At 43.1% G+C, this 27761-nt stretch overlaps 1 protein-coding gene across 1 annotated transcript; it reads right to left on the bottom strand.

Moving 5' to 3' along the window:
* Positions 1–204: 204 nt before the first annotated feature.
* Positions 205–26757, bottom strand: LOC145352342 (olfactomedin-4-like). The gene is made up of 6 exons (XM_080202098.1): positions 26536–26757; positions 14814–14972; positions 9850–10002; positions 4539–4683; positions 767–985; positions 205–635 (listed from the first exon to the last, which is right to left on the bottom strand). The coding sequence occupies exons 1-6, from the start codon at positions 26755–26757 to the stop codon at positions 205–207; spliced, it is 1329 nt and encodes a 442-aa protein (XP_080058224.1).
* Between the last annotated feature and the right edge of the window lie 1004 nt (positions 26758–27761).

Genomic DNA, 27761 nt, shown 5'->3' with positions numbered 1-27761 from the left:
TGCCCGTTGAAGTGGTGGAGGCTGCCTCGCTAAGTATTTTTAAGACGCGGGTTGATGGGTTTTTGATGAGAGAGGGGATTAAGGGTTATGGGGAGAGGGCGGGAATGTGGAACTGAGCCACGACAGATCAGCCATGATCTTATTGAATGGCGGGGCAGGCTCGAAGGGCTAGTTGGCCTACTCCTGCTCCTATTTCTTATGTTCTTATGTTCTTAACTCAACGTTATAGGAGACCATGTAGCCATCATTGAACAGATACAGTTTGTGATCTGAAGGATTGTAGTGGAGGCTTATCACATTTTCATTCTTCTTTTCAAAAGGAATGTTGACAAAACTGTCCTTTCCTGTCTTTGTATCAAAGGTGTAAAATATCTCTTCAGTTTGAATTGTCAATGTCCATGTCACATAGAGAACTCCACAGAGCATGAAGGCATTGCTGGCTGCCCCTTTGAACTGATTGGTCTCCCAAGTGTCCTGCACAATGAAGGATTCTTCATTGATTTTACTCACTACAATGTTCCCCTTGCTTTTTTCAGTGGCATATATCACCCACAGGCCATTTTCATCAACAGAAAAGTCAAGATTTTGGTCGTTAGAAGGGCTGTATGAGAATCTATTTCCAGTGACTGCATCCTCTAACAGAATAGATTGATATTGGCTTGGTGATGATGCATTTGCTCTTGTCATATATATCTATTATCTCTATAGAAATCATAGTAAAAACAATTTTTAAACATCACAATGCTAGACCCATAACCATAAACACCGAATGTAGATGCTTGAAAATGCTCTTGGAGAACCAGATGTGTGTAGTCTGAGTAAAGTCGAAAATGATTCATTATTGGAAATGAATTCTGTGAAGTCACCCAAAACATGTTCTTTCTGCCAGGGATTGGATATGGGTCTTTCCCCCATGCACCATATGGATAGCCAGAGCCTTGATAATTTTTCTGCACGACAAAAGGTTTGCTCAAGTTTGCAATTCCTCCATGTTAACAAGACCCTGGTATGAGGAAAGAGCAAAAGGTAGGATACAAAATCAAGTTGAAGTCTGATTAAATCTTCCTGTACTCTCCAACCTGCTGTTTCTTTTAAACGTGGTTTTCTCATTTGTTCAGGGGATCTGGGTGTAACTGGCAAGACCAGCATTTGTTGCCCATCCTTAATAACTCAATAGTTTGTTAGGCTATTTCAGAAGGCAGTTAATAATCAACGACATTGCTATGATCTGGAGTCTATATAGATCAGACTTGGTAAGGAAAGTAGATTTCATTCTGTAAAGGATGTTAGTGCATCAGATGTATTTTTATGACGGTCCAATTCAATCAAATAAGTCCAATTCAGAATCTCAAAAGTTGGGACATTCCTGATCCAAGCTGACAAGACAGGACTTTCACTTCCTGTCTTGGGCTTGATCTACATGATCCAAACTGATTGGAGTAGGTATAGCTCCTCTTCCAAGGCTTGATCTCATTTGCATCTTAGCCAAAAGGCCGAGGTGCTGCTTTTAAATATTAGTTTTGTCATGCTAGCTTTTGAAATAGATTTTTCACAAATCTGGGTGTCATGATGGATTGCCAGTCCAGTAATATAAGAACATAAGAAATAGGAGCAGGAGTAGGCCATCTAGCCCTTCGAGCCTGCCCCGCCATTCAATAAGATCATGGCTGATCTGTCATGTCTCAGTTCCACTTTCCCGCCCTCTCCCCATAACCCTTAATCCCCTCTCATCAAAAACCCATCAACCCGCGTCTTAAAAATATTTAGCGAGGCAGCCTCCACCACTTCAACGGGCAGAGAATTCCAGAGATTCACCACCCTTTGAGTGAAGAAGTTCCTCCTCAACTCCGTTCTAAACCGCCCCCCTTTTATCTTGAGGCTGTGCCCCCTAGTCCTACTGTCTTTTTTGAGCGGGAAGAGTCTTTCCACCTCTATCCTATCCATCCCATTCATCATCTTATACGTCTCAATGAGATCTCCCCTCATTCTTCTAAACTCTAACGAGTACAAGCCCAGTTTATTCAGCCTCTCCTCATAGCTCAACCCCCTCAACTCCGGTATCAGCCTAGTAAACCTCCTCTGCACTCCCTCCAAGGCCAAAATATCTTTGCGCAGGTGCGGCGCCCAAAACTGCACACAGTACTCCAGCTGCGGCCTCACCAATGCCCTATACAGCTGCAGCAAGACCTCCCTACTTTTATATTCAATCCCCTTCGCTATGAAGGCCAGCATTCCATTCGCCTTCCTGACCACCTGCTGCACCTGCAAGCTGGGTTTTTGCGACTCATGCACAAGGACCCCGAGGTCCCTCTGCACCGTCGCCTGCTGCAGTTTTTCGCCACGTAAGTAATAGTCCTTCCTACCATTCTTCCTACCAAAGTGGACCACCTCACACTTGCCAACATTAAATTCCATTTGCCATTTCCTGGCCCATTCGCCCAGCCTATCTAGATCCTTCTGTAGACTCTCCACACCCTCCGCACAATTTGCCGTTCCCCCAATCTTGGTGTCATCAGCAAATTTCGACACCCTACACTCGGTTCCCTCCTCCAGATCATCTATATAAATGGTAAAAAGCTGAGGCCCCAGCACTGACCCCTGGGGCACTCCACTAGTCACCATCCGCCAATCCAAACAGCACCCATTGACCCCCACTCTCTGCCTCCTATTTGACAACCAATCCTCTATCCACGCTAACACCCTACCCCCAACTCCATGTCCCTCGACCTTCTGCAATAACCTCTTGTGAGGTACTTTGTCAAACGCCTTCTGAAAATCTAGAAAGACCACATCCACCGGCTCTCCTCTATCCACCGCCCTAGACACATCCTCATAGAACTCCAGTAAATTTGTCAGACACGACTTCCCTTTAATGAAACCGTGCTGCGTCTGCTCTATCAAGCAATTCCCTTCAAGATGCCTCGCAATTTCCTCCTTAATGACAGATTCTAACATTTTACCTACCACAGACGTTAAACTAACCGGCCTATAATTCCCCGCCTTTTGCCTGGCACCCTTCTTAAACAACGGTGTAACATTAGCCATTTTCCAATCATCTGGCACTTCCCCGGAATCCAGCGACGTCTGGAAAATAACCACCAAGGCATCCACTATCACCTCCGCCATTTCTTTCAGAACCCTTGGATGCATTCCATCCGGTCCTGGGGACTTGTCCACAATCAGCCCCTCCAGTCTGTCGAGCACCGCCTCTCTAGTAACAGTAATGTCATTAAGACCCTCCAGTCCTACCACCTTTCCATCGCTAACACCCGGCAAATTATTCACGTCCTCCTCCGTGAAGACAGAAACAAAAAAGTTATTCAATACCTTAGCCATATCCCCATCCCCTACCACTAGGTCCCCTTTCTCATCCTCTAAAGGACCAACATTCACCCTAGCCAGCCTCTTCCTTTTTATATATTTATAAAAACTCTTGCTATCCTTTTTTATATTAAGCGCTAGCCCAGCTTCATAGTTTCTCCTACCCTTTTTTATCAACTTCTTTGTCAACCTTTGTTGACATTTAAACCTCTCCCAATCCTCTTCTCGCCCACTACTCTTAGCTACTCTAAATTCCTCCGCTTTTAGTTTAACACTTTCCTTCACTTCCTTTGTTATCCACGGCTTATTACCTCTCCTCCTACTATCCTTTTTGACCATCGGAATAAATTTCTGCTGAGCACCAAGAAAGATCTCCTTCAAGATCCTCCACTGCTCCTCAACAGACCCTCCCTCCAACGCGCTCCCCCAGTCCACATTCGCCAATTCTTCTCTCATCCTACCGTAGTCCCCTCTATTCAAACGAAGGACGCGTGTCCGGGAACCCACTTTCTCCTCCTCCATCTGCACCAGAAACTCCACCATACAATGATCACTCTCCCCAAGAAGATCCTTCACCACAAGATCCCTAATTCTACCCGCCTCATTACATAGCACCAGATCCAAGATAGCTCGCTCCCTCGTCGGCTCCAACACACACTGTTCGAGGAAACTATCCCGGCAGCATTCCAAGAACTCTTCCTCGAGCCCCCCGCGTCCAACATGGGTCAACCAATCAATATGCAGATTGAAATCCCCCATAACTACGGCCGTCCCATTCCTGCACGCCGCACTTATTTGCGCGTTAACAGCCCGCCCCACCTCCAGATCATTATTCAGGGGCCTATAGATGACAAAACCACTACTGTTCCCCCTGTTGAAACAGAATTCAAACTGAAGGTTAATTTTTCCCAGAACCTGATAACTGTAGAACTGAAAACCAGACCCCAAAGCAAGAGAGCATCAATCTCATACTGTGTGGCAGTATGATGTGCCTAACCTTGACACAGGAGCAGCGCTGTTTTATGTATAGCTTTCAAATTTATTCATCAGTAATGATTGTTACTGGGATGCTGAATCTGATATTCCATTCTCCATTAAAGTGTTTATTGTAAAAGGGGTGTGGAGGTAGGGATACACATAGAAAATAAACACCAAACAGACCTGTTGGAATGAATGACCCATTTCTGTACTGTAAATTCTATCTAAGATGCCATTACCAAAATCTGCACCCTGGGATCCATTGTGAAGTTTCTGACTTTCTTCCAAACGCTTCTGCAGTTCCTGAATTTCATGCCGCATAAGGAGCACATTGTTCTTATCGTAGTGTTCCAGCTGGTTAACGATGGCAGTCATGTTTCGAATCTAAAGGTACGTTTGAGTTAGTAATGTTCTTCATGTCCATGTTAATAACAGACCCTTTTCTCGGGAAAATTGAACACTGAAGTGTGACAGAATGGAAGTCTATACAATTATGAGTTAAGACAGTTGAATTTAGAGCCTTGATTCATGCACGTAACTTGGATGCGGTTATAGTAACGGAGACTTGGTTAAAAGAGGGACTCAACTGGCAGCTAAAAGATCTCGGGATACAGGTGTTTGAGGTGAGGCAGAAGGGAAGGCAAAAGAGGTGGGGGGGTTGCAATACTGGTGAGGGAACGTATTATAGCTGTGCAGAGGGAGGATACTTTGGAAGAATCACATAACGAGACATTGTGGGTAAAGCCCAGAAACAGGAGGGGAGCAGTCATAATGATAAGGCTGTATGACAGGCCTTCCAACAGCCCACAGGAAGTTGAAGAATGGATATGTAAGCAGATTCTGGACAGATGTAGAAATAATAAGGTTGTTGCAGTGGAGGATTTTAATTTTCCTGGACTGGAAATCTTTTAGGGTTTGGTGTCCAGATGGTTAGGAGTTTGTTAGGTGTGCTGAGGAAGTACTTTTGGAACAATATGTGGATAGTCCAACTACAGAGGGGGCCTATACTAGACCTGATATTAGGGAATGAGCCCAGCCAGGTCATCACAGTTGCTGTGGGGAAACATGTTGCAAACGGTGATCACAATTCCGTAAATTTTTGGATACTCATGGAAAAGGGCAAGTGTTGTCCTCAGGTTAAGGTACTAAATTGGGGAAAGGCTAACCAGAACTGGATTAGGCAGGATTTGGAGGCTGTAGTTTGGGAGAGGCTATTTGCGGGTAAATCCACATCTGGCATGTAGGAATCTTTTAAGGAGCAGTTGGTCAGAGTGCAGAACAGGCATGTGCCTTTGAAAGGATGGACAGGAAAGGCAGGATTCAGGAACTGGATAACTAGGAAAATTGCGAGTCTAGTCAAAATGAAAAAGGATGCATTTATGAGTTCCAGCCAACTAAAAACAGAAGAAGTACTTGCAGAATACAGAGAAAGCAGAAAAGAACTCAAACAGGGAGTTCGGAGGGCAAAAAGGGTCACAAAATGCCATTGGCAGGCAAGATTAAGGAGGATCCCAAGGCATTTTATACATATATTAGGAACAAGAGGGTAGCCAGAGAAAGAGTTGGTCTATTCAAAGACAAAGATGGGAAATTATGTGTAGAACCAAAGGAGTGGGTGAGATCCTTAATGAGTACTTTGCATCAGTATTCACAAAGGAGAGGGACACGTCGATTAATGCTGTCTCTGAGGGATATATAAACCCTTTAGAGCACGTCATCATTATGAGGGAGGAAATGTTAGGTGAATTAAAAAGCATTAAGGTAGACAAATCCCAGGTCCAGATGGCATTTATCCCAGATTACTGAGGGAGTCAAGAGAGGAAATTGTTGTGCCTGTCACAGAAATCTTGTTTTCTCATTGGCTACAGGTGAGGTCCCAAGAGGATTGGAGGATAGCCAATGTTGTCCCATTATTTAAGAAGGGCAGCAAGAATAACTCAGGTAATTATAGACCAGTGAGCTTGATATCAGTGGTAGTGAAATTGTTCGAGAAGATTCTTAGGGATAGGATTTATACACATTTGGAGCTGCATGGTCTCACTGGCGACAGACAGAATGGTTTTGTTTGAGGCAGGTTACATTTCACTAATTTGATTGAGTTTTTTGAGGAGATGACCAAAATGATTGACAAGGGAAGGGCTGTGGATGTTGTCTACATGGCCTTTAGTAAAACATTTGTCAAGGTCCATCATGGCAGGTTGAAGGTTAAATCACACGAGATCAATGGTGAATTAGCCTGGGTGGCTGGCTGAGCATTGCTGCCTCACAGCGCTATGGTCCTGGATTCAATTCCCAGTTTGAGTCACAGTCTGTGTGAGTTTGCACGTTCTCCTTGTGCTTGAGTGGGTTTCCTCTGGGTACTCCTGTTTCCTCTCACAGTCCAAAGATGTGCAGGCTAGGTGAATTGGCCCAGCTAAATTCTCCTCAGTGTATCCTCAGAAAGTACTGGTGAATGAATGTTTGTTTCATTAGAGGAGGGCCATTGAACAGAGGGATCTGGGGCTGCATATCCACATTGAACAGAGGGACCTGGGGCTGCATATTCACAATGAACAGAGGGACCAGGGACTGCATATTCACATCATGAAGGAAATTATGTTAAACTGACATGAGCCTCTGTTTAAGCGCCAGTTGAAGTATTCTGTAGAAATCTGGGCATAATTTAGGAAGATGTCAAGGTCTTGGGAAAGGTACAGAGGAGTTTTATCAATGTAATACCAGAGATTAGGGAGTTCAGTTATCTGGTGATACTGGGAGAAACTGGGCTTTTGTCCTTCGAGCTGGAAGGATTAAAAGAAAAACTGATAGGAGTATTGAAATTATGATGGGTCTTGAGAGAACAAGTAAGAACATAGAACAGTACAGCACAGTACAGGCCTATCGGCCCTCAATGTTGTGCCAAGCTATGTCCGAACCCAAGATCAAGCTATCCCACTTCCTATCATTCTGGTGTGCTCCATGTGCCTATCCAATAGCCGCTTGAAAATTCCGAAAGTGTCCGACTCCACCATCACAGCAGGCAGTCCATTCCACCCCCAAACACTCTTTGAGTAAAGAATCTACCTTGGACATCCCTCCTAAAGCTCCCACCATGAACCTTATAGTTATGCTCCCTAGTAACAGCTACATCCGCCCAAGGAAATAGTCTCTGCACGTCTACGCTATCTATCCCCCTCATCGTCTTATAAATTTCTATTAAGTTGCCTCTCATCCTCCTCTGCTCTAAAGAGAAAAGCCCCAGCTCCCTCAATCTTTCCTCATAAGTCCTACTCTCCAAGCCAGGCAGGCTTGGTAAATCTTCTCTGCACTCTCTCCAACGCTTCCACATCCTTCTTATAGTGAGGTGACCAGAACTGTACACAATATTGAAAATGTGGTCTCACCAAGGTCTGGTATAGTTGCAGCATAACTCCACGGGTCTTAAACTCAAACCCCCTGTTAATAAACGCTAACACACTATAAGCCTTCTTCACGGCTCTACCCACTTGAGTGGCAGCCTTCAGAGATCTGTGGATATGAACCCCAAGATCTCTCTCTTCCTCCACATTCCTCAGAACCCTGCCAATGACCCTGTAATCCGCATTCAAGTTTGTCTTACCAAAATGAATCACCTCACACTTATCAGGGTTAAACTTCATCTGCCACTTTTCTGCCCAGCTCTGCATCCTATCAATATCTCTTTGTAGCCTACAAGAGTCCTCCACCTCATCCACTACTCCGCTAATCTTGGTGTCATCAGCACATTTACTAACCCACCCTTCAGCCAAGTCATTCATAAAAATCACAAATAGCAGAGGACCCAGCACTGATCCCTGTGGTACACCGCTGATAACTGGCCTCTAACTAGTCTGAAAATTTTCCCTTCACCACCACCCTCTGTCTTCCGTGAGACAGCCAGTTACTTATCCAATCAGCCAAATTTCCTTCTATCCCACACCTCCTTACTTTCTTCATGAGCCTACCATGGGGAACCTTATCAAACGCCTTACTAAAATCTATGTATATGACATCAATTGGTCCACCTTCGTTGACACTCTTAGTTACCTCCTCAAAGAATTCAATCAAATTTGTGAGGCAGGACGTACCCCCCATGAAACCATGCTGACTATCATGGACTAAGTTGCATCTTTCCAAATGGTCATAATTCCTATCTCTCAGGACCTTTCCATTAACTTATCAATCACCGAAGTAAGACTAACTGGCCTATAATTACCAGGGTCATTCCTATTTCCATTCCTGAAGAGAGGAACAACATTCACCACTCTCCAGTCATCTGGCATAATCCCCATAGACAGTGAGAACACAAAGATCAAAGCTAAAGCTCCGCAATCTCATCCCTTGCCTCCCAAAGTATCCTAGGATGTATCCCATCTGGCCCAGGGGACTTATCGAGCCTCAGGGTTTTCAAAATTGCTACTACGTCTTCCCTCAGAACATGTATTTCCTCCATCCTATCAGCCTGTATCACACACTCAAAGGAGGAACTATTTCATTGGGACTTGGTCGCTAAGTAGTGGTGATCGATTTAAAATAATTGGTTCAAGTACTAGTGAGGAAATGAGGAGAAATGTTTTACTGTCATGTCGTATGACACAGTTTGTTATGACCTGGATTGCAACATCTGAAATTGTGGTCAAATCAAATTCTAGAGAAAGTTTTAAAAGGACATGTACTCAAAGAGAACCAAATTACAGGAATATGGCGGGGAATGACTGAGCAGTGAGACAAAATTCCCCTCCTCCTGTATTGTACGCTTCAATGGGCAGGGTTTTCCCTGCTGGCTTCTAAACCCTGTCGTCAGGCTGAAATGTGGGTCAGAGTGTACAATGTGTGGGAAGCAGTCACTTGTTCTGATTTTCCCCAGGGTGGCTAATTAATGTCAGAGGGATGGCTCAGTATCCAATTAAGAATGGCAGGTTGTCCTTCACAACTGGAAGGCCAGTCAGCTTAAGAGGAGCAGCAGGCTGCGATGGCAGGTCAGTAAGTGAAATGGAGTTTCAAAATGAAGGTACCCTCTTTCCAAACTTTTTAAAATTTGAACTGAAAAAGGCTGTGTAGCACCTAGGTAGTGGGGTGGCCTTTATGCCTGCCTGGAGAACTAGCTTCCTGATCTGTGCTAAGAAGCTGTCTCCAGGCAGTTAGATCTGCCCCCACCTCCTGCAGGAACCTGATTGGAAAATTTCAATCAACCTCCTTTATTTGTCCTTAGTGAGCTTGTTAGGAGCTGAGTGAGCTATTTGTGTGCATGTGGATATCCCTGCTATCCCCTCACCGTGCTTCAAGTGGGGTGGGTTGGCACTGGGGAACTGGCATTTCCATCACTTCTGTTTCTGCCCCAGCCCAGTAGAACCCAACATCAAGTCCTGTGATTCTATAGCATGATTTTTCAACTTGACTTGCCACCTTTAAAGATTTGTGTGTGATCCTATGCCATATCTTACTTGTTATTGTGGCCCCAGGGTCTCACATGGTCACACTGCCATCTTCTATACTTGATAAAGTGCAGACATTGCCGTGTTAACTTGTATTTCAACAGTATCACATAATTACCTCCTCAAACAGTGTTTCAAACACATGACTATCTCCCTGAACTGACTGCATCAGCTCGGTGATGAGACGTTCCATCTCTTTCAGTTCCGTGCGCAGAAGTTCAAAGTCAAGTTTGGTGAATGTGTCTTCACTGTTCTCCATTGCTTCAAGTCGCTTAGTTAGATTCATCAGTTTAAGAACATAAGAACATAAGAAATAGGAGCAGGAGTAGGCCATCTAGCCCTTCGAGCCTGCCCCGCCATTCAATAAGATCATGGCTGATCTGTTGTGGCTCAGTTCCACTTTCCCGCCCTCTCCCCATAACCCTTAATCCCCTCTCTTATCAAGAACCCATCAACCCGCTTCTTAAAAATATTTAGCGAGGCAGCCTCCACCACTTCAACGGGCAGAGAATTCCAGAGATTCACCACCCTTTGAGTGAAGAAGTTCCTCCTCAACTCCGTTCTAAACCGCCTCCCCTTTATCTTGAGGCTGTGCCCCCTAGTCCTACTGTCTTTTTTGAGCGGGAAGAGTCTCTCCACCTCTATCCTATCCATCCCATTCATCATCTTATACGTCTCAATGAGATCTCCCCTCATTCTTCTAAACTCTAACGAGTACAAGCCTAGTTTATTCAGCCTCTCCTCATAGCTCAATCCCCTCAACTCCGGTATCAGCCTAGTAAACCTCCTCTGCACTCCCTCCAGGGCCAAAATATCCTTGCGCAGGTGCGGCGCCCAAAACTGCACACAGTACTCCAGCTGCGGCCTCACCAATGCCCTATACAGCTGCAGCAAGACCTCCCTACTTTTATATTCAATCCCCCTCGCTATGAAGGCCAGCATCCCATTTGCCTTCCTGACCACCTGCTGCACCTGCAAGCTGGGTTTTTGCGACTCATGCACAAGGACCCCGAGGTCCCTCTGCACCGTCGCCTGCTGCAGTTTTTCGCCACGTAAGTAATAGTCCTTCCTACCATTCTTCCTACCAAAGTGGACCACCTCACACTTGCCAACATTAAATTCCATTTGCCATTTCCTGGCCCATTCGCCCAGCCTATCTAGATCCTTCTGCAGACTCTCCACACCCTCCGCACAATTTGCCTTTCCCCCAATCTTGGTGTCATCAGCAAATTTCGACACCCTGCACTCGGTTCCCTCCTCCAGATCATCTATATAAATGGTAAATAGCTGAGGCCCCAGCACCGACCCCTGGGGCACCCCACTAGTCACCAACCGCCAATCCGAATAGCACCCATTGAGCCCCACTCTCTGCCTCCTATTTGACAACCAATCCTCTATCCACGCTAACACCCTACCCCCAACTCCATGTCCCCTGACCTTCTGCAATAACCTCTTGTGAGGTACCTTGTCAAACGCCTTCTGAAAATCCAGAAAGACCACATCCACCGGCTCTCCTCTATCCACTGCCCTAGACACATCCTCATAGAACTCCAGTAAATTTGTCAGACACAACTTCCCTTTAATGAAACCGTGTTGCGTCCGCCCTATCAAGCAATTCCCTTCAAGATGCCTCGCAATTTCCTCCTTAATGACGGATTCTAACATTTTACCTACCACAGACGTTAAACTAACCGGCCTATAATTCCCCGCCTTTTGCCTGGCACCCTTCTTAAACAATGGCGTAACATTAGCCGTTTTCCAATCTTCCGGCACTTCCCCGGAATCCAGCGACGTCTGGAAAATAACCACCAAGGCATCCACTATCACCTCCGCCATTTCTTTCAGAACCCTCGGATGCATTCCATCCGGTCCTGGGGACTTGTCCACAATCAGCCCCTCCAGTCTGTCGAGCACCACCTCTCTAGTAACAGTAATGTCATTAAGACCCTCCATTCCTACCACCTTTCCATCTCTAACACCCGGCAAATTATTCACGTCCTCCTCCGTGAAGACAGAAACAAAAAAGTTATTCAAGACCTTAGCCATATCCCCATCCCCTACCACTAGGTCCCCTTTCTCATCCTCTAAAGGACCAACGTTCACCCTAGCCAGCCTCTTCCTTTTTATATATTTATAAAAACTCTTGCTATCCTTTTTTATATTAAGTGCTAGCCCAGCCTCATAGCTTCTCCTACCCTCCTTTATCAACTTCTTTGTCAATCTTTGTTGACATTTAAACCTTTCCCAATCCTCTTCTCGCCCACTACTCTTAGCTACTCTAAATTCCTCCGCTTTTAATTTAACACTTTCCTTCACCTCCTTCGTTATCCACGGCTTATTACCTCTCTTCCTACTGTCCTTTTTAACCATCGGAATAAATTTCTGCTGAGCACCAAGAAAGATCTCCTTAAAGATCCTCCACTGCTCCTCAGCAGACCTACCTTCCAACGCACTCCCCCAGTCCACATTCGCCAATTCTTCTCTCATCCTACCATACTCCCCTCTATTCAAACAAAGGACGCGTGTCCGGGAACCCACTTTCTCCTCCTCCATCTGCACCAGAAACTCCACCATACAATGATCACTCTCTCCAAGAGGATCCTTCACCGCAAGGTCCCTAATTCTACCCGCCTCATTACATAGCACCAGATCCAAGATAGCTCGCTCCCTCGTCGGCTCCAACACACACTGTTCAAGGAAATTATCCCGGCAGCATTCCAAGAACTCCTCCTCGAGCCCACCTCGTCCAACATGGGTCGACCAATCAATATGCAGATTGAAATCTCCCATAACTACTGCCGTCCCATTCCTGCACGAACTGAATCAGCGCACTCTCATACACTTCAAGCTGTCAGAATTCAAGATATTCAGATATTAAGACTCTCATTAAGTCAAGAAAGAATCAATATGTAAAGACTTTAGTTTTGATATAACTAATCCTTTCCCCTCAGTGTTTGCTTTGACCAAGCAAAATACACAAACTACAAATCAATGCTAGTTGGTGAAAGTGTAAGGTAGTTTTGAACTCTAAGCTCTAATTCAAGGTGGAACATGGATAGTTCTCTTTACACAAGGGCCAGTATAAAAATTGGAGCTGTTATTTTTTCTGGTATGGTGCTTTTGATCTGGATCCACAGGTGTATCTCTTATCCACTGCTTGGTGTGCATGCTGAGCATCTGGCCAAGAAATTCCTGACAAAGGAATTCCCTCTTTCGGACCTCATCTCTTCTGTTAGCATGGGTTATATTGGGAGAGAGTATCTGTTTTGCCTTAATATAGAGCCAGCGTTGAACTGGGATAAACACAGTAAGAAGTCTCACAACAAGTTTATTTGGTAACAAACGCCACTAGCTTTCAGAGCGCTGCTCCTTCGTCAAGTGAGTGGGGCGTTCTGATCACAAACAGTTCATATAAAGGCACACACTCAGTTTACAGAATACTGATTAGAATGCAAATCTTTACAGCTCGTCAAGTCTTAAAGGTACAGACAATGTGAATGGAGATAGGATTAAGCACAGGTTAAAGAGATTATGTTGTCTCCAGACAGGACGGTAAGTGAGATGTTGCAAGCCCAGGAAGTCATGGGGATTACAAATAGTGTGACATGAATCCAGGATCCCAGTTGAGTCCGTCCTCATGTGTGTGGAGCTTGGCTATCAGTCTCTGCTCAGCGACTCTGTGCTGTCGTGTGCTGTGAAGGCCGCCTTGGAGAATGTTTACCTGAAGATCACAGGCATTCTCCAAGGTGGCCTATATGGCACACAACAACACAGTGTCGCTGAGCAGAGACTGATAGCCAAGTTCCACACACATGAGAATGGCCTCAACTGGGATCCTGGATTCATGTCACATTATCTGGAATCCCCATGACTTGTCTGGGCTTGCAACATCTCACTTGCTGTCCCATCTGGAGACAATACACGTCTGTTTAACCTGTGCTTAACGTTATCTCTATTCACATTGTCTGCACCTTTAAGACTTGACTAGTCTAATCAGTATTCTGTAAGCTGAGTGTGTGCCTTTATATGCACTGTTTGTGATCAGAACTCCCCACTCACCTGACGAAGAAGCAGCATTCCGAAAGCTAGTGGCGCTTGTTATCAAATAACCCTGTTGGACTTTAACCTGTTGTTCTGAGACTTCTTAAGGGGAGCTGAGCAGAAACTGGAGTGTGAACTAGGGAATGGATATTGGGCAATCTCAAACCTCCATTGCACTCGTGGCAGGGGTCAACCTGGGGAGACGATAGCCTTGTGCTATTATTGCTTGATGATTAATCCAGAAATTCAGATAATGCTCTAGCGACCCAGGTTCGAATCCCACCACAGCAGATGGTGGAATTTGAATTCAATAAAAAATATCTGGAATTAAGAATGTATTGATGACCATGAATCCATTGCCAGTTTTCGGAAAAACCCATCTGGCTCATTAATGTCCTTTAGGGAAAGAAATTTGCTGCCCTTACCTGGTCTGGCTTACATGTGACTCCTGATCCACAGCAATGTGGATGACTCTCAACTGTCCTCTGAAATGGCCTAGCAAGTCACTCAGGTCAGGGGCAATTAGGGATGGGCAATAAATGCTGGCCAGCCAGCGACACCCATGTCCCATGTATGAATAAAAAACCAAGGAATTTTGGGCCCAAATGCTAACTCGATAGAGATCAATCAATGGACACTATTGCACAAGTTGGTAATCAAACTACTAGCCCTAACGTGGCCAAACATCTGAGCCTAGGGATATTTAGTCTCGTTTTCTTTGGGGCCACCTGAGTTTTTTATATATCACCATGACCTTATGTAATCAAAATTACTTGGAGCTGCTGGAAGAGACAAGATATGCTTGTAAAAACATTTATGTTTCCTGGTTTAACAAGCAACACTACATTCTGTACTCGCTTGTTTTCTTCTCTATGAACAGTGTGCTTTGTCTGTATAGCACGCAAGAGACAATACTTTTCACTGTATATTGATACATGTGACAATAATAAATCAAATCAATGCTAATTAGTTCCAATAAATTAAGAAAATATGAAGCAGATTAATAGACAAGTAAATATCAGCCCAGATTCTTTATTTCACCTTTGAGGTTTCAGTTTCCACTTTCTGAGAGAGGTTTTGGTAGGTTTGTTGCAAATCCCAGACTTTATCAGCTGGGAATGTTGTATCAAGCTGGAACACTTTACACCCGCACTGTGCATTTCCATCATTCTCTCCAGTAACATTGCCTTGCTGAATGGGCTGAAGAATTCATAGGTTAAAAAAAATGGGAACATTAGAGCTAGATTAGTACAAGATTATCCAGCGGGGTACAAATATCCTTCGCAATTTTCATGTTCTGCCACCTGCCAGTTGTGCAGAATATTTAAATATCAAGTATAATTAAAGTTCCATTCACACAAAATGACGACAATGGCCAGGGAAGGAATCAGGTTGCAGATAAGGAAGAAAGTGGATAAATTCATCTGGACAGAAGCAGTAGTTTAGGAATGCTGGGACACCATGGAGTCAAGTGCAATACTTTTCATGGGCTTTTATTTTCTAAATGTTATTCATTCTATAATGTCACAAGGGGCTGGGTGCTGGAGGGGAGGTATTTCTGATACTTGCTCCTCCATTTTCTAGATCACATCCATCCCTCACACAACATTGCTGCCGAGTACAGCAAGGCCTCACGAAAGATGGTCACCAGAACTCCCAGAAGGAACTGGCAACCTTCAACCAGAAAAACTTCCAAGCCAATCTTGGAGATGAGGTTCAGCTATGAACCCTTGAATAAAATATGTAACTGTCACCGAGCAATAATAAAGGGGTAGAAACACTCAGGTGAAAGTGAGATGGGTGTTAGATTACTTGATTTATGGATTATTTGCTTTGTGGATTATGATCAGGACTGGACAATCAACCCACTTTGGAACATAAGAACATAAGAACATAAGAACATAAGAAATAGGAGCAGGAGTAGGCCATCTGGCCCTTCGAGCCTGCCCCGCCATTCAATAAGATCATGGCTGATCTGTCGTGGCTCAGTTCCACTTTCCCGCCCTCTCCCCATAACCCTTAATCCCCTCTCTTATCAAAAACCCATCAACCCGCTTCTTAAAAATATTTAGCGAGGCAGCCTCCACCACTTCAACGGGCAGAGAATTCCAGAGATTCACCACCCTTTGAGTGAAGAAGTTCCTCCTCAACTCCGTTCTGAACCGCCCCCCCTTTATCTTGAGGCTGTGCCCCCTAGTCCTACTGTCTTTTTTGAGCGGGAAGAGTCTTTCCACCTCTATCCTATCCATCCCATTCATCATCTTATACGTCTCAATGAGATCTCCCCTCATTCTTCTAAACTCTAACGAGTACAAGCCTAGTTTATTCAGCCTCTCCTCATAGCTCAACCCCCTCAACTCCGGTATCAGCCTAGTAAACCTCCTCTGCACTCCCTCCAAGGCCAAAATATCCTTGCGCAGGTGCGGCGCCCAAAACTGCACACAGTACTCCAGCTGCGGCCTCACCAGTGCCCTATACAGCTGCAGCAAGACCTCCCTACTTTTATATTCAATCCCCCTCGCTATGAAGGAACCTGATAATGAATTGTAAGAGAACCTGCCTCAGTAACTTGAGCCTTTATTTGTTTCTCCGTCCGTGGGCTTGGGTACGTGCCTTCAACATATGTTAATTAATAAATTGTTTATTGATTGACTTGGTCTTCTGATTCCCTATTTTGTGTCTCTACTCCACCTAAATCATCACCTGATCCCTTGCAATGTTACATATGTACAACCAGTGTCCCACTAATTATTCTCCCTTGCTTACTTCAGTATACAAAATGAATGATTTGTGCCAAAAGGTTTGTTAGTCTTCAGTCTCTTAGTTGAGCAAGAAACTGGCAGCTGGAACTCCACAGAAAAATAGATATGATATGACTTGGAGAAGGATGCAAGCAATGGTGAAATTATTGAGAAAGAGAAGCTTGGCCATCAATGATGGAGTAATTAAAATTGGTGCTGTTCAAGAGGTCAGAGATAAGAAGAAGGACAAAGGTGAGGATTTTAAAATTGAGATGTTCCTTGACCAGTTGTGATTGTAAGTCAACAAAGCCAGCGTGGTGATTGAGCAGAATTTGGTGTGATTTAGGATATAGGCAGAACTTTGGATACGTTACCTTAATGGAAGGAATAACGTGGGAAGCATTTCAGGACTGTGTTGGAATAAGCAAGTTTAGAGCAAGCAAGGGCACAATGAGGGCTTGAGCAGCAGATGTGCTGAGGCAGGACAGAATCGAGCAATGTTACTGATGTGGGAACAAGCAGGCTTAATGACAGTGCAGACGAATTTTCGCAAACTTACTTAGGTTTAGATATGACACCAAGATTGTAAACACTCTGTTTGAACTCTAGACGATTTCCATGGAGCGAAATAGAGTCAGAGCTAGGAAACGGAGTTTGTCGTGTTGTCCAGAGATGATAATGTTATCTTTTCAATATGTCACTGGGGGAAATTTGCAGGTCTGGATGTCAAACAAGCAGCATGACAATTTAGAGGTTCTGGAGTGGTTGACTGAGGTTGTGGTGAGATGGAGTTTGATGTCTTCAGTGTGTCATAGGCCTAAATTTTCTGGTCTCACCCATCGCAGGAATTGCCATGGGCCGGTTGGAAATTTTAATGGACTAACGAAAGTTCTTTTGATTTAATATGAGAACTTATGGACTCACAATGGGCGGGATAAGAAATAGGAAGGGGCCAAGGATTATTGGGGCACACAAAAGGGTCAAGAAACCAAAGTAGGAAGAGAAACCATTGCATTAGATTTTCTGGTTACAATTAGATAGGTGTGTATGGAACCAGGGGATTCCAGTACCATCCATCTGGATGGTGGCGGAAAGGTGTTGGAGGAGAATTGTGCGACACTGACTAGATTTGACAATTTGTAGTTACCTTGGTCAGGTTTTCTCTTTAAACAAGTGTAGCCCTTGTGTTAATTGTGCTTCCACGATAGTGTCACATAGGAAGTTCTACTAATCCATTGATAGTGATGGAATAGTGGCGTGTGTTCAGTACACAAGTCTGTTCTGCCATTCACTCTTAGATCACACACACATTATCCCACAGGATGTGGAAGTCAGTGAAACAGAAAGATATGATCAGCTAAAGGGACTTAAAACTATCAAACACTTTGGAGCAGTTGGGTACTGAAAAACCCTAGGCATCCAGCTTATGAGGCACTAGTTATTTTCATGGAGAAGTTATTGCAAACGAGTTACACAATGTAGATTTGGATGCAAGGAATTGCAATACCTATTTTTCTAAGTAACTAATCAGCATCCAACTATAAGTTCATTTTGCCTCATTTCATCATCAATGCAAATTATGCAAACCTTCCTGTGGAGAAAGCGTGTGGGGGGGCATTGTATGGTAATTATTCAACAGAAGCAATCAGCATAGATTTAGAAGGACAACATCTCAATCAACAAGTCTGTTCAATTCTTTGAGGGCAATATAAATAAATTAGATGAAGGATATCAGGATATGTTTTGCTAGGACTTTCAGAAAGCTGTAATTCTAATCGAACAGAGCTATGAAAATCGAGAATAGAGCTTAGCTTTGGATAACAAAATGTATTTGAGTGCCATTGAGGTGTAAAGTGAAATCTGAGAGCTATTGAGGCCAGTACTTGACCTCATGTTCTTTCTGACCTCTGAATTCCTTCTGTGTCAAAGCCCATCATAAACAATCACAATTCTTGGAAGAGCAATAGAGAAAGAGATGCAATTGATGATTTACTAACTATTTAGATGAGTTAAACAATTAGGCAGAGAAAGTATAAATGAAATTTATTACTGTAAATTAAGCATTCCACATTTGTTGACTCAAGTATACAGTAAAAACCTACAGAATGGAATTTTCCTTTTTTTTGGCAAAGTGTGTTTTCAGGCAGGAAACGCAGTGATTAGCCTGACGGTGGCAGATTTTCGCGCCTAGCCCCATTGGGGGAAAGGGAGTTTTCACGGCATTCACGCTGTCTCTGTGGTGGGTGACCTTTGATTTGCTTGCCCCTTCATCAGCTGAACTCTTCAATCAGCAGGGTGCCAACGCTCTATGGTACTGATGGAAGCTTAGTGCCCAACTTCAATGTATGGAATTCTGTACAGTTCTCTTTGCCATATTGAAAGGACACAAGACACTAACCAGGGTGTAAAATAGATTTACAAGAATGATGCAAAACGATGAGATTGTACTTATCAAGAACGGATGTTCAGTTGAGATTTTTTTGTCTTGAAAAGAGAAGGCTGAGAGATGATCCAAGAAAGTCTTTTGATCTTACCTGATACCCACAGAAGACTGTGTAGGAATCATGAAATCAAGATCCATACAGTTCAAAAATGAATGTTCTCTATTTGTGAGTTGCTAATTATAATGACTAATTCTGAACCAGGTTATTTTGAATAGTCTCTAGATCAAACTTGAGGTTCTTTTTGGTCTATTTGAGTACTACTGCTATGCTAACCGATTGGGAAGTTTAAAACTGTTATTAATAATAATGAAGCAGAAATAAAAAGCAGTACTCACAATCCATGACAGCACAGAACGAAATAACCCGAATATCAAAAGGAACAGAAACATTCTTCCACCTCCTTCACTTTCTGCATGGAAATTCTTCAATGATGGATGCAGTTATTTATACTGTTACCTTATCTCAGCAGCTGGAGACATATGTGTTTGTTTCTCAATTTCTGCCATCACTGCCAAACAGATATTATTTGATGTGACTTTCCTATCAGGAAAACATATATTAATAATTGATGAGGAACGATTACTGTATTTTCCTTTCATTCATCAATCATATCTTTGTGGAAAGCTGTTAACTCAATGAAATATAAGTCTATCCAGCACATGAATATTGCTACCATAAATAGTAAACCTTCTAAACCATGTCCAAGTCATCTGCAGAGTACACAATAGAAACCCTGTTAATTATGATACCTATTATTGGCTTTGATACTTCTTACAGCATTTTTCTATGTTACCATAGAAAACAGGAGAAGGAGTAGGCCATTTGGCTCCTCCATTCATCATTATCATGGCTGAGCATCCAACTCAGTAACTTGTCCCTGCTTTCCTCTAATGTGCTTTGATCCCTTTCACCTCACAGAAGGCTTTGTAGGAATCATGAAATCACTTGATAGCAATCAAGATTCATATGGCTTTAACTGACTCCTTAAAACTATACGCTTTGGCATGAACTGCTTTCTATAGTAGGGAATTGCACAGGCTCACTCACCACTCTCTGTGAGAAGAAACTTTTCATCTCAGTCCTTAATGGTTTACTCTGTATCTTTAGACTGGGGTGCCTGGTTCGATACTCTCCCACCATTGGGAACATCCTTCCTGCACCGACCCTACCTAGTTTTCTTAGTATTTTATAGTTTTCAATTAGATTTCCCTTCATTCTTTTAAACTCCAGCGAATATAATCCTAACCAACTCAAGCTCTCCTCTTCTGTCAGTCCCACCATCCCAGGAATCAGCCTGGTAAATCTTTGCTGTACTCCCTCAATAGCAAGAACATCCTTTCCCAGGTAAGGAAACCAAAATTGCACATGTATTCAGTTGTGACCTCACCAATACCCTATATAATTGTAGGAAATCATCCCTATCCCAATACTCAAATCCCCTTGCAATGAAGGCAAACATACCACTTGCCATCTTTACTGCCTGATCTTGATTCTTTCCTGATCCTGCCACTATTTTTCAAGTGCTCTGCTATTAAATCTTTTATAATGGATTTGAGCATTTTCCCCCTACTGACATCATGCTGACTGGCCTATAATTCCATTTTCTCTCTACCTCCCTTCTTAAAAGTGAGGTTGCATTAACTTCAGACTGTGGGAACTGTTCCAGAATTTATAGAATCTTGGAAGATGACTACCAATGCATCCACTATTTCTAGGGCTATTTCCATAAGCATGCTGGGCTGTGGATTATCAGGCCCTGGGGATCTACCAGCCTTCAATCCCATCAATTTCCCCAACACATTTCCCTCCTAATACTGATTTCTTTTAGTTCCTGCACCCCCCTAAACCTCGTGTTCCTCAACATTACTGAAATCTAATTTGTACCCTCCTTTGTGAAGACAGAACTAAAGCATGTATTTAGTTGGTCAGCCATTTTGTTGTTCCTCATTATAAATTCCTCTGTTTCTGACTGTAAGGACCACTATAACCTTGGCCATATATTCATTCATTACTTTGCAACTTGCTGAATGACTTGCTTCCTGTTCAGACTTGTGTATGTGGTAGCCCCTTCCATAGCCTTTGATGCAACATGCCTGTTGTGTCAGTTTGTCTCAGTTGATAGACTCATGCATCCAAGTCAAAAGATTGTGTGTTCATATTTCATCCAGGAATTGAACATATAATGTAGCCCATTATTTTAGTGCAGATGTTAAATGATTTTAAAGGTGCCCTATAAATGCATGCTGTTATTGTTGCTATGGTGAGATGGTGCTACATTATTAATGATGCTGTCCTTTACATGAGATCTCTTTTTTTCCATTTTCTCTCTCCCCTCATCCTCTTTTCTATTTCCATTGTGGAACCCCACTTAAATTTTCTAGTTAACCAGTGTTGACTTTTCTATATTTTCTAATATTAATCAATTTTGAAGGTGGCATATTGGTACAAATTGGCCTCCAAATGGCTGAATACAGCTACAAATTCCTTTACTCAACTGGGGTCCTGAAATGTAAAGACTGCTTTGGTCTGTTTAAAACATGTTTAAATGCAAAACAAGGAAGTTCTACCAAACTGGGCTGCGCAATAATGACAAAGCTGGTGGAATATCTGCTTGGATTAAAAATTAAGATGAGTCATAAACTCATCACGTTATTTTATTTTGAATGGCGTGTCTCAGTTTAAGCATCCAACTATGGCAATTTAGAGTCACTGGAAAGTGTGCTACCACCTTTGTTCATCCACATGTTTCCTTATCTCAGTCTTGCCATGACAAGATTCCGCTGAGAGGGGAAGATAAATATTGAAGGAAGATTCGCCACTAGGCCTACTCTTGCAGAACTTCCTGGTCACCAGTTAAGAAAGGTGCATGGGGTTTAAAGAACGAGTAACTGCAATCAATGCATATGTGAAAAATAAGCTCTCATCAATTTCTCTCTTTTCTCTTAGAGATTTATGTATTTATTTCTCCTTCTGAGGACATGGGCATCCCTGGTAAAGCCAACATTCCTTGCCCACCCCTTGTTGCCCTTGAGAAGTTGATGGTGGGACTTCTTGATCTGTTGGCGTGGATGCTCCCATAATGCTGTTAGGTAGGGACTTCCAGAATTTTAGCATGATGATGATAAAAGAACAACAATATATGTATAAGTAAAGGATGATGTTTGATTTGGAGGTGAACATGAAGGTGAGCGTGCTCCTATGCACCTTGAGTTCATGCCTTTCTAAGTTTGGAAGTTCTATTGATGAGATTTTGGTGAGTTGCTGCAGTGCGTCCTGGTATAAAGGCAGCCGTGGTCAAACATTTGTAGAGGAAATGGATGTTCAGGGTGGCGAACCAGCTGCTGATCAAATAGATTTCTTTTTTTCTGGATGACATCAAGCTTTTTCCGTGTTGCTGCAGTTGCACCTATCCAGGCCAGTGAAAACTGTTCTATCACATTGCTGATTTGTATCTTGTAAATGGTGGAGAGGCTTTGGAGAGAGAGAGAGATTAAGAGATGTGGTTCTATTGTTGCTCAGTAGAACTTGCACCTCAGCCAAATGGCCATTCTTCATCTGAGTCTAGAGGAGGAATGTTGGAGTCTCCTTCATTCTGATTGGCATTAGAGCTGAGCCAGATTCTGCTTTCTCCAATGAGAATGTTCCTGAACTTTTGAGATAGGATCATTGGGTAACTACCAAGAGCAAGAAGTTTAGTTGTTATTTATCACTACGGCAATGAAGTCTTCAGTAACACTCTTACTGCGTCCTAACACCAATGGTTCTTTCCATCTATATGACTCAGTTTCACAATGGACGATGGGTGGTTCACTTAACAGCTGAGCCACAAGGACTCCATTGTTTTGGAATCCTTGTACAGGGCATAATTGAGCTGCATGGTTTGCAAAATGACCTCCTCATAATTGAAATTGTTATTTCAAATAAAAACAACACATGGTGGAGAACAGCGGCTTTCTCCTGAGAATATACCGCGTGGAAGTGACAATCCGAGCCATATTTATCAAAGATAAGTCAATAGCTGAGATGGTGTATGTTTGTATTTCTGTGAAATGTCTGTTGTTTTCCATTGATAAGACTAGGACACAACACTACTTTTCTGGTAATGGTGTGTTTTCTGATCTTTTTTCTCAGAGCCTATGGTGACTAAATGGCGCATAGTGTGTAGATCAAAGGGGAAAATTAACAAGTAAAATTTACAAATTGCCAGACATAATGAAGAACTGAAGAATGGAGGATCTGCAAGAACCATTCATCAAGATTTATTTTTTGTGCTGAGTATTGTGAGGTCATATTGTGTTATTGACAAAAAAAGGTAGAAAGGCAAGTTGCGAGAGGGGAGTTGGAGTATATAAGTAGGGAAGCCTTACTGCCACTGTGCGACGTACTGGTGTGACCACATCTGGAGTACTGTGAGCAGTTTTGGTCCCCTTATTGAAGGAAAGATATTATTTCATTGGAGACAGTTCAGAGAATGTTCACTAGAATGAGAGGAATTGTCTAATGAAGAAAGGTTAAACAAACAGGGATCCTACGCATTGGAATTTGAGTGGCCATTTCATTGAAACATATAGAATTCTGAAGGGGTTTGACAGGGTAAATGCTGAGCGGGTGTGAGAGCCTAGGACCAGAGGGCATAGTCTTAGATTAAAGGAATGCCAATTTAAGCCTCAGATGAGGAGGAATTTCTTGGTCTATTGCAGTGCAACAGACCAAATTTGAAGAGGTGCAGGTGAAATGTTATTTAACCTGGAATGAGTCTTTTGGGTCTTGGATGGTAAGCATGGAAGAGGTTAAGGGGCAGGTATTGCACCTTCTGCGATTGAATGAGAAGGTGCCGTGGGTGATGGGAGAGTATTGGGTATAGTGGAGGTGTGGACGAGGTTATCCTGGAGGGAACAGTCTTTGCAGAATGCTGACAGAGGGAATGAAGGGAAGATGTGTTTGGTAGTGGCATCACGCTGGAGTTGGCGAAAATGCCGAAGGATTATGCTTTGCATGTGGAGGCTGATGGGGTGAAATGTCAGAACAAGGGGATCCTATCTTTGTTCTAGGAGGAAGGGATCTCGGTGAGAGTCACGGTGCGGGAGATGGACCTCATTGCTGTGGAGGGCCCTGTCAACAACTGTAGGTAGAAAACCACAGTTGAAGAAGAAGGAACCTATATTAGAAACACCACTTTGGAATGCGGCATCATTGGAACAAATGTGGCAGTGGCAAAAGAGCTGAGATAAAGGGATGGAGTCCTTACAGGATGTAGGGTGTGAAGAGCTGTAGTCTGATAGCTGTTGGCGTCAGTTGGCTTGTAATGGATATTGGTAGATATCTCCCGTATAAATATCTCCCACTTTCAAAGGGTTGTCTGGACTCAAAATGTCAGCTTTTTTTTCTCTCCTTGTAGATGCTGCCAGACCTGCTGATGTTAAGTTGACTGTTTCTGTCTTGCAGTGACACACTATTCATTCTCATGCAAATGAACACTGAGTTTTTATTTTAATGATGAACTTGCTTAGTGATGTAATGATAACTTCACAACACTTTCCAAGGTATGACAACAAGTCTCACAAGACAGCTATGAGAGTCATGGTACAGCACAGAAAGAGGCCATTCAGCCCATCGTCCCCATGTTGGCTCTTTGATAGAGCCATCCAGTTGGTCACTCTCCCTTTCCTTTCTCCCATTGCATTGGAATTTTTTCCCCCTGAAATGTTTAGCAAATTCTCTTTTTAATATTATTATTGAATCCTTTACCACCACCTCTTCTCGAAGTACATCTCAGACCATGATATCTTAGTGTAAGAAAATAAAATCTCATTTCTTTGGTCCTTCGGTTAATTACATTAAGTAAGGAACATGTCACAAAAGAGTGCATGAAAAAACATCAGAAAAAACTTGATCAGCTGGTAATTACCTGTGGATCATGAAACTATTCACACCATAACAATGCCAGGTTTAATTCCTGGGTAGCACTGATTTTGTCTATACTCCAGTGGTGTCAATATCCTTGACTATGGAGAGGGAAATAAAAATGGTGATGAGGAAATCATGCTTTAGTCATTATAAAGTCTGATACAAAAATAATGGCTACTTTCTGAGGAACAAATGGTGTTTGTGGAACCATACCATAGCAATGACCATGGCGCGTATACCGATGCCGTATGCCCCCACTGCCAGTGAGAACGGACAACTTGGTCCTCAACCAAATCTGAATTTACAGCAAGAACAAAGAAAATTACAGCACAGGAACACATCCTTTGGTCTTCCAAGCCGGCACTGACCTTGCTGCCCGACTTAACTAAAACCCCCTATCCTTCTGGGGACCATATCCCTGTATTCCATTCCTATTCATGTACTTGTCAAGATGCCCTTTAAAAGTCACTAACATATCCACTTCCACTACTTCCCCCAGCAACGAGTTCCAGGCATCCACTACTCTCTGTAAAATATCTGCGGAAATCTGCAGTGTGGAACCAGAGATTCCCAGCTGCAGGCAAGGTCAAAGAATTCCAGTCCATGTCCTCAAAAGAGGCTAGGGAGGAAAGTTGGCACAAATTTGTTTTTTAACGTTTCTTGATTTGCCATTGTCATATAGGAGGTGGTTAGCAGGCAGTGACCAAGGGGAAACAACTGATTGGAAATGGCTGCTGGGAGATAATTGATTAGAAGTAACTGATAGGAAGTGCTTATCAGGAGATGATTAACAGGGAGGTGATTGTCTCAAATTAATTTACACAGGCCAATAAAATCCCATGAAAAGACAAAGATTTCATTGACTGCATCATGTCTGAGTCTTCACCTGGCTTCACTTGTGGTCAGAAGTTGCTGCTTCCACTGTGCGAAATGAAATAGCAGGCCTAGACTTTGTGACAGGGTCTCCATCCAGATTGGAGGTCAGACTTGGGAATGACCGAGAAAGTACACATGATTCAGGCAGCAAGTCAAGTTGTGAGACTGAGTGCATCTGGATGGAAGCGCTCAACCTGGCACTGGAGACAAAGGGGCCATTGTTGGAATGGCTCAATGGGCGGTGCATATGTATACTGCTCAGGATTGGAACCGAGTACCAACTGCTGATTGTCATTCCCATGTGATGCCATGAGCTCAGTGATGTGCCAGCTAAGTGTTGGGAATCGAAGGACTTCTGTGATTGAATGTCCAGGAGCTTGACCTGACTGGGTAAGATAACAATTGAACTTCGCGGATTAATGGCCTTTATCGTATTCTTGAGAATTTTCAACATCCTCTGGGTCTTTTGTTTCTCTTTCCTCTGGCGCGTTTCCTGTTGTGGAATTGCTCCCGTTGATCTCTGATCATCTGATTCCTGGTGTCGATGAGATTCCTGTTTAGCTGAGAATTGGAATGAAGGAAGAAAGGGTTGATGTAGATAAGGAGAGAGAACATAAAACATGAGATCAAAAACATGAATTATTAAATGTTTTTGTTTAAAGCAGAGCAGATTAATTACATATAACTGTAATTCCATAGCGCTGGCTTTCCAAATTGTAATTCTGAATGTAGTTTTTTTTGTTATTAGGGTGTGTACATTTTCAGAAGTTCATTTATGTGAGAATCGCCCCAAACGTGTAATGATTTCTTGAAGTCAGAGACAGGCACACTCAAATGCCCAACTTTGTCCACGTTTCCGAAGAAATCGGAGAGTCGGAGTTTGCGCTTGTCGAGGTAATTCTGTTTGTACACAATTGTATAGCCATCAAGGACAATGTTAGAGTATTTAGTAGCCATTTCTTTCTCTTTGCTTTTTCTTGAAGGATTTAACACACCAGCTTTGCTGAAAAAATACATTTTATCAAAGCTTTTTGTCTTGCACTGATCAGGATGTTATGGTATGGATTACAAACAGCAAACTATATGTCCCAAACAGCAGCTTCCACAGAAAGAGAGAGACACCTTTTGCTTTCTTCAGAACCTAGTAGTAACTGCCTGCTTTTCCCTGTAGGCACATGATTCTGTCAATCAACCTAAACACAACCCTACTCTGAAACCCCAGGGGAAAACCCAAATAAACAAAAATGCATTAACTCTGATGAACACAAACGTTTTCCTAGTTAAAATCACTCATCAGCCTGCATTCTCAACATGAGAGCTGCCTGATGCCCAGACAAATTGGCACTATGTAAAACAGGTGAATTTTAAACATATTCCTTATAAGAAACATGATACAAATACATTTCTTGAAGGCACTGTATCATCACAAGGGCAAATGTATGGACACCAATGTGAAAGGAAACAACTTTATACTGTATGAAAAAACAGTGTTGATCGGTTGGCAAATGGTTGTTGTTCGTCCATCGTCATTGAGGAAGACCTCGACACCATTAGTCATTTTGAGGCTGGTTACGGTGTGCCTGAAGATGACTGATCAGGTCAGTTCAGGCACGGAATGTCCTGGCACATATTGGACAGACTTGTGTAGATACTGTAATTATTGCACTGGTGGCTCTGGACTTGCGCAGCTCGTGCTTAAGTTGTGCTTCAACAATATACCTTGCTTCGTGAGCTTGACAGCCTTTGTGGATGAGGCAGTGTCAGGTAGTGCAGTTTTGTGCCAGTGTTTCCCAGGTGGTCATGTCTATGTCAAGCGACTTCAGGGAGGCCCTGAGTGTGTCTTTGAAACATTTCTTTTGCCCTCCATGCGAGCATCTTCCAGCAGAGAATTCTCCAAAAAGAAGCTGCTTGGGTTTGCACTTGTCTGACATACTGATGACATGACCTGGCCACCGGGTCTGCACTCTCATCAGCAGTGTGTGGACTGACGGTAGACTTGCTCTAAAGAGAACTTCAGGGTC

The sequence above is a fragment of the Carcharhinus amblyrhynchos genome, chromosome 14 (genome assembly GCF_965287045.1).
Source record: "Carcharhinus amblyrhynchos chromosome 14, sCarAmb.v2.hapA, whole genome shotgun sequence".
In the NCBI taxonomy this organism is placed as follows: Eukaryota; Metazoa; Chordata; class Chondrichthyes; order Carcharhiniformes; family Carcharhinidae; genus Carcharhinus; species Carcharhinus amblyrhynchos.
This window is presented reverse-complemented; position numbering and strand designations above follow the sequence as displayed.